General features: G+C 39.3%; 1 protein-coding gene across 1 annotated transcript; it reads right to left on the bottom strand.

Annotated features, from left to right (window-relative positions):
- Window positions 1-651: 651 nt before the first annotated feature.
- LOC104545707 (DNA mismatch repair protein Mlh1-like) lies at window positions 652-7,030 on the bottom strand (the record flags this gene model as incomplete). The annotated part of the gene is made up of 8 exons (XM_010190909.1): window positions 6,923-7,030; window positions 6,088-6,178; window positions 5,855-5,953; window positions 5,096-5,169; window positions 3,926-3,998; window positions 2,754-2,845; window positions 1,346-1,388; window positions 652-740 (listed from the first exon to the last, which is right to left on the bottom strand). Coding segments are annotated over exons 1-8 (668 nt in total), but the record flags the coding sequence as incomplete, so codon positions are not given.
- Between the last annotated feature and the right edge of the window lie 113 nt (window positions 7,031-7,143).

The raw sequence follows: 7,143 nt of genomic DNA, 5'->3' as shown, positions 1-7,143 counted from the left end.
TTTCCAACCGAGCGATTCTGTGATTCTTATAACTAAACAGCCTCTCTTCTGCTGTGTTTCATAAAGGTGTTCACGTGTATTAAAATTTATATTCCATATATGCGAAATGTGATTTCATTAACTGATCAAACTAACACCTAAGTATTCACAGGACAAATCAGTTCCTCATGTCCATTCAATGGATTCTTTCCAGATGTGTGTCTTATAAAGAGAGATTTTTTTTCCTAAAGTGGCAGATAAATAATCATCTTTTGAAAATGCATTTACTCAGCCTAAGCTAATGTAGCTTTTCTTAAAATATTAAACCATAAGATTTCAGAACAACAAATTTAAGGAGACTTCAAAATTTATCAGATAGCAGACTGGCAAGAAGTGGCAAGATTTTCATGGAGTAGGAAGAAGCTAGGAACTTGTAGAGAACACAGGTACAGCTTTCTCTTTTTAAATGAGCACACAGAAAGTTAAAAGCAGATGTTTCTCTTAGTGCATTAAAGGAACAGCTTTGCAACTTCCTTCTTTCCTTTGATATAATAAAGAAAAACTCTTCACACATTCACCTTGAAAAAAAAGCAGGAAAAGTTAGCACAGCCATGTTGTTCTCAAGAGAAAGGGGAGGGAGATTTACTGGAAAACTTCATGTCAGCAACATACCTGCTAACAGCATTTCCAAAGATGGACCTAATGTTGTCCACTGTTGAGGCATTTGATACAGTTCTAACATCTGACACGGTATCGCCTTGCTAAAGGGAGCAGAAATTATTATCAGTCAACTCACAGTTCTGGCTGATGTTTTAGAAATACATTAAACTCAACAATAACATTTTTAACACAAAGACATAGGATATAACATCATTATAATGCTTGGTATTATTATTTACTTCTTTGTGTTCAGAAAAGCAAAAGATGGTAAATGGCACAGGATTACAAGATTTGCTGGATCACATCAGACCTGTTCAGGCCAGTAACTCCATCTTTGGAAGTGAGGAACAGAAGCAGTTCAGTAAATAATTACGAAGAATGCCACAGAATGAGGGTACTCCACCCTGTCCAGACCCTCTAAAGAAGCTGAAACAGCTCACAAAGCTAAAACAAATTAACACATGGACCACATAGTAAACTCCAAACTCCAATATATTTTTGTCTCGTTCATTTTTAATTAATGTGTTTTCTACCCAAATTGCATCAATGTGCATTTCGAGATTTCAGTACACAGCAAGGCTCTATACACTATTCCCTTTGGTAAAGATGCTGTGCAAATTTTCTGGCATTTTTTTGTATGCTTATTACACATATACATACACATGCATACAGACACACAGTGAAATTATAAAGACTATTTACACACCTTTTTAACTGAAAAGCTGATGCCTGAGTTATGGATGGCATACCTGAAAAACAGGTAAACAAATGACTATGGTATGTGGAAGAAAAGGTTACTTTGCCTAAATGCTAAAAAGCAGCTACTAACAGGAGCAAACAATTTCATTTCCTGTTACACAGCAACATGATTTGAGCAAAACCAACCTTTTGTAGACTAAACAGCTGTAAAAATGTTTTCTATTTATAATTCACCTGTAACCATATAAAATTCAGGGATCAGCTTAGCTTATTTCTCAGAACTGATCAACATCTACAGACCTGGTTAATTGTTTCATTGCATAGGTTTAACTAAAACAGCAGCAACGCCTCCTCAGTATAACAGAATCAGGGCTCAATTACTGTTGGAGAAAGATCCAAAAAGTGGCTGGCTCACCCTTCCAACCTCCCCTACCCAGATGGTTCAGCTGTCTGTGATCCCAGGGCCAAGTTCTAATACGCTACAGCTGCATAACTGGCTCAAACCTCTAGGGAAGTTGCGAGAAAGAACAGAGTAGAACCTTGCAAGATGAGAAAGGTAAAAATGCAGACAGAGGTCAGACTGTTGTGAACAGAACAGTTAGTAACTCAAAAATTGGAGAGGGAAAAAAAAAAACAACCAAAATGAAAGTATGTAAAACCCTAATGGAAAAAAAAAAAACAACAACCAAACCCATGAGCTGGAAGCCTGTACCTCAGCAAGAGTTCAGATGAGCCTGTTCCACCTGACCTTTAATCTCCTGGCTGAAGCCTGCCTGGCCAGTACAGACTCTGAAGTAGCTCATCTGGGAAGCTGGCTAACACTTAGCGTACAGTCTTGATGCTCTGTGCTAGCTTCTGTGTTTACTGACAGTGTAAAGCAGTTCTTCTGGTTAAATGGTGCAGATCCTGCTTGCAAAGCCTCCGCAAGTGGCAAAAGATGCAACACAGGAGCCCAGGAAGGGATTATCTGGTAGCTAAAGTGTTTTGGCTTCTTTGGTTGGTTGGTTGGGGTTTTTTGTGTGTTTTTTGGTGTTTTTTTTAGGTTTTTTTTTGTTTGGTTTGGTTTTTTTTGAGGACACCATTTAGCTTTTTCATATTCCGCCAAATCTCAATGCTCTTGCACAGTTTTTACTTGGATTCTATTCAGACCAAGTTCATTGAGAGTTCACTCATTCAAGTCTATCAGTATTTGTTTGCTGGAATTCTAATAATAGTCATAGGCTGAATACATTGTTTCTCCTCTGGATTTTCTGTATCAACTATTAGCTGACACTATATACTAACAAATAGTTAAAAAACTCAAAACCAGTAACAACAAAAGAAATGACACTACACACACATATGCCAGTCCCTGCGAAAAACCTCAGTACTCTTGATGGCAGTAGAAAAAACTGGAGCCTCCTATTTCAGTTTACCTGCCAACAACTTCCAGTATTTTTGCATATTCTTCATTTGGATTTTTTAAAGCTTTCCTCCTTGTACTTACATTGTAAAAAAGATCTTCAACCTACAGAGAAAAAAAGATCATAATTAAAATAATTAAAAAAAAAATCTTCTCACTATATAAATCATCTAAATCTCTTAACAGATACTACAAGATATGCTAAAAACATTTTAGTTTATGAAGGATCAACATTCAATTTATTCCTTACCTGATTAGGTTCACCTAACAAAATGCAACTCCAGAGAAATGTATGTTTTCAAGTACATGAGTATTTTTACCAATAACAACTCTACAACTTGCTTCTCAGTGAAAATTATACGCTTTCCACTGCAAATGACAATGGACTCCCCGACTACGCTGTGTCTTAATGAAATGCAAATAATTGTTAAAACAGTTAACTGCAATCAAGCCTGTTAACGTCATTAAAACAGCAGCTTAAATCATTCATTTTCACTATTTATTTAAGCAATATGCAATTTCTCTTTCTCCTAGCAAGGCAGAAATTTAAAGTTCAGCTTCTTTTTTAAGATACATGATCCTGAACGTTGACACGTGAAGCCTGCTGGGTGTACGCTCCTGCTGCAAGACAAACACACACCTGCAGACTCCCAGGCCAGGCTTCCACTTTTCACCCTACAATTGGCAACGCACACACTCCTTTCCATTCTGAGCTCCTTACTCTTCATAATCCTAATGCTGATCTTAATCCCAACCCACATTCAAAGCTTGGTACGATATATGAAAGATGTGACTGAAAGACAAACAGCAGGTCTGCAGTTTCCCGTGCCTGCCCTCATCTTCCCACTCTGGCTTGTAAAACATAGGCCACCCTTCCATATTCTAAGCTTCCTGCAGTTCTAACTGTGCATTGAGGCTTTCACCAGTCCAGAAGGATTATGAAATGTTTCTGATAGTGTATGACTATGCTATCCATAGAATATTTTGAAATTTACCTTGCTGTCTTTAGGGAGGAAGACTAAACAAAAACACAGAGCAAACCCACACTATATCATTGTTTGGAAAACATTCTGCAAGGTGATACAGTCATGTACCTTACAACATTAACACATACCAAGAAGGAGTGCAAGCGTAACAACCAGAGAACAGGAAAAGGGACAAGAGAGAAAAGACACAAAAACCTACTGTGATCTGAGTTCCTTGGTTTCCAGCACAGGGTTTTGGAGGGGCTTTAATTTTTCCATCACTGTAAGTAGCTCTAGGCAGAAAATAAAAAGTTGTCAGACACCAAAATTTACAGGGGGCAGACATCCAGATGACAAAAGGGAGAAAACAAAAGAAACCCCATCATCATCACACTCCTCCCAGCAAAGAACTTGGGACACTGACAATTGACTGCAACCCCTGCCTCTGCTTTCTGCTAGAGGAAAACTGTCTCCATTGACCTTAGGACTCAGAGGGGCAGTGGGAGAGTGGGGAAAAAAAAGCAGAGAAGAAGGAGCAGATAACAGGATATATGTTTTGATATTGTATTACTGAGACTTTTCCTGTAAAGGTAGGATTATTGTATTTTATCCTTCTTTAATAGACCTAGACTAATAACTCTTCTGCTAGACTTTACGCTTCAAGTATACTAATAAAGTATTCTTGACTTTACATATAAGATCTGTTTCCTTTTTGGCTCTAACAGGATTTTGAGCAGAAGAGATTTCTGACCCACTTAGGTCTTTCAGCAAGTTACACAGATGCAGAATTTCTAAAGGCATACTTTTTTTGTCCTCTCACCTTACATACTTAATGCAAGAAAGACTGCAGTCACACAATCTTTAGAGAAACCAAGATGTAAAGCTTTTCTTTTTTTTTTCCCTCCTCCTTTTTAAGCAGTTGAAAAATCAATGGATAGGCTTACTTGTATTATAAGTAAATTTTCAGAAGAATATTCAAAACCTTTTTTTTGGATAGGATTAGGCATCCTACAAAAGCAAACTAAGCTGTAAGTTCTTGTACTCAGAGACTTATGAAATTTGCAAGACTGTGTGTATACATCACTTTATTCTGAAATGGAGAAAAATACAAAAGTTTACCCTACATAGGCTGCCAAAGTAGAAGATTTAAGATTTCACATGCACACACAAACTTTTAAAATATATCGTTTTAAAGTTTACATTTACAATCTGGAATAATAAAAAATAAATCACTCAAACCATGTTTTCTCACAGTCTGGGTCTTTTTTGTAACCGCCCTAGTAACACTTAGTTCCTTACCCACCCTCCTCCTCCTCTCCTGAAAAGAGAATTAGATATATCTGTTCAATATTACATGCAGCAGAAGTCAGCTGGATAATAGGTAGCGTACCTGTATGCACACTTTGCATCCGCTGTTTTAGTCGTCACTGTAACATGGGCAACATGACTGATGCTAGCCAATGCCTACGGAAAGAGAAGGAACCTTTGTAAACCTTACTCTGGAGATCATTGAGGAGTGTCCACATGTCCACAGCACCAACAAACTTTGATATACCACTTGCAAGTAATCAATTAGGAAATAAATAAAAAAAAATTTCAAGAAAACTGCAGATCAGTAAAACTTCAACAAATTTCAGTACTTAAAACACTAACTTTTATCCAGGATCTTCTTCTGGTTGTGTCTACACAACCTGCTGAAACCAGCCTCAAGACCTGACTCCACTGGCTCTGGAGCTGATTATGTTGAAAGTGCGTGAGGAGAAGACTCAAGCAGACAGACGTACATTTCAAACATTGTATTTAGACAAATGTCTGACATCACAGATTCACCTTGCACTCAAATCTTTCATTGCCTTTTACCTACTATAGGTCCCTGAAGCAACATGTGAGAAGACAGGCCTTGTTTTACTTTAATTTTTTTTTTTTTTAATCTTACTCCAGGAAGCAAAAAAAGAATATATACATCTCTCCAGGCATCCACCTAATCTTGAAAGACAGAAGTGTACTTCAAACTATATTCACATGGAAGGTGTTCTCAGAAAACAGGAGCTTCTGTGAAGAGTATTGGGCATGAGATAGTATGCAAACCCCACCACAACAGGATAACAACAAACACATAACAGTTTCAAAACACTGATGAAGAGCTTACCTCACCCCTAAAACCGTATGTAGAAATACTAGTCAAGTCTTCAAATTTTTGCAGTTTACTTGTAGTAAATCTCTCACATACAATGTCCAGATCTTCCTTCTACGTGAAAGGGACAAGTAATGGTCAGTTTCAATGCCCAAGTTTTTTCATTACCAGAAACACTTATGAATTGAAATAATTTTTCAAAGGTAGTATTAAACATTAGCATACACCTGTCAACTTTGTTCACTCACCCTGATACCACAGCCATTATCTTGGACCTGGATGAGCTTCAGACCACCTTCTTTAGCGACTACCTGGATACTCGTAGACTTAGCATCCAAGCTGCAGAAACCAAGAAAGCGTTCTAGAGAACAGCAATTTTAGAGAATAAAGGACTACATAACTTTGATTTTAAAATTAATTTTTCTAACACGTGTGATAATTTGTTTCTACTCTGTCACTCATATTGGAATTTACTCTGTTTCAAATAAACCTTTACTGTCTCCTTCTTTTTTCTTCTAACTACAGTGATGTATTATTCTAAATCACCATCCACAACAATTATGAGGAACTTTCAGAAATTAAAGGTCAAGAAGGTCGAACAAGCACACCTTCCCTCCCCACTACCAAAGCCTGCTGCAGACTCTGCTGCTTCGTTGCACACAGCTGACACAGCTCACTGCACTTACTAGTGAAAAGGCAACAAATCTATCCCAAACAGACCTTATCTTTCAAACAAATAGCCGAATTATAGGCACTGAAATAAATTATTCATAAGCTTATCAAGCAACAACAAAAAAACCCCACCAAACACGTGTCTTTTTGAACGGAGCTGTCCTGCTGCCTTCAATAGGAGCACACACACGTTATGTCTCCTCAGCACCCAAACTCATGCTTACCACCCCCATTTCATGCAGGCGGCCTGGAAGCAGTGACCAGAGCCGCAGCGCTCCCAACGCCTTCAGCCCCCTGCCGCTGTCCGGCTGCCCCGGAGCGGCCTCACCGGCCCGGGCAAGGCCAGGCCACGGCCTTCCGCAGCTCCCTGCCCCCCATCCAGCCGGGCAGGAGCAGCAGACCCCGCGTTACCAGTTTTCTATCATTTCCTTGATGGCGTTTGCCGGTCTCTGGATGACCTCGCCGGCCGCGATGCGGTTAACCACGGCTTCATCCAGCCGCCGGATCACGCCAGCCATCGGTGCCGTGACCGGAGGACGGGGAACCCGGAAGGTGGCACTATGGGGCCCTCGTAGGCCAGCGGGAGGCGGACCGGAGGTCAAGAAAAGGGGACGAAGAGCTGACGATGAGGG

This window comes from Mesitornis unicolor, unplaced genomic scaffold, assembly GCF_000695765.1.
Source record: "Mesitornis unicolor isolate BGI_N332 unplaced genomic scaffold, ASM69576v1 scaffold14518, whole genome shotgun sequence".
NCBI lineage: Eukaryota > Metazoa > Chordata > Aves > Mesitornithiformes > Mesitornithidae > Mesitornis > Mesitornis unicolor.
The sequence above is the reverse complement of the archived record's forward strand: the minus strand, read 5'-3'. Positions and strand labels throughout refer to the sequence as shown.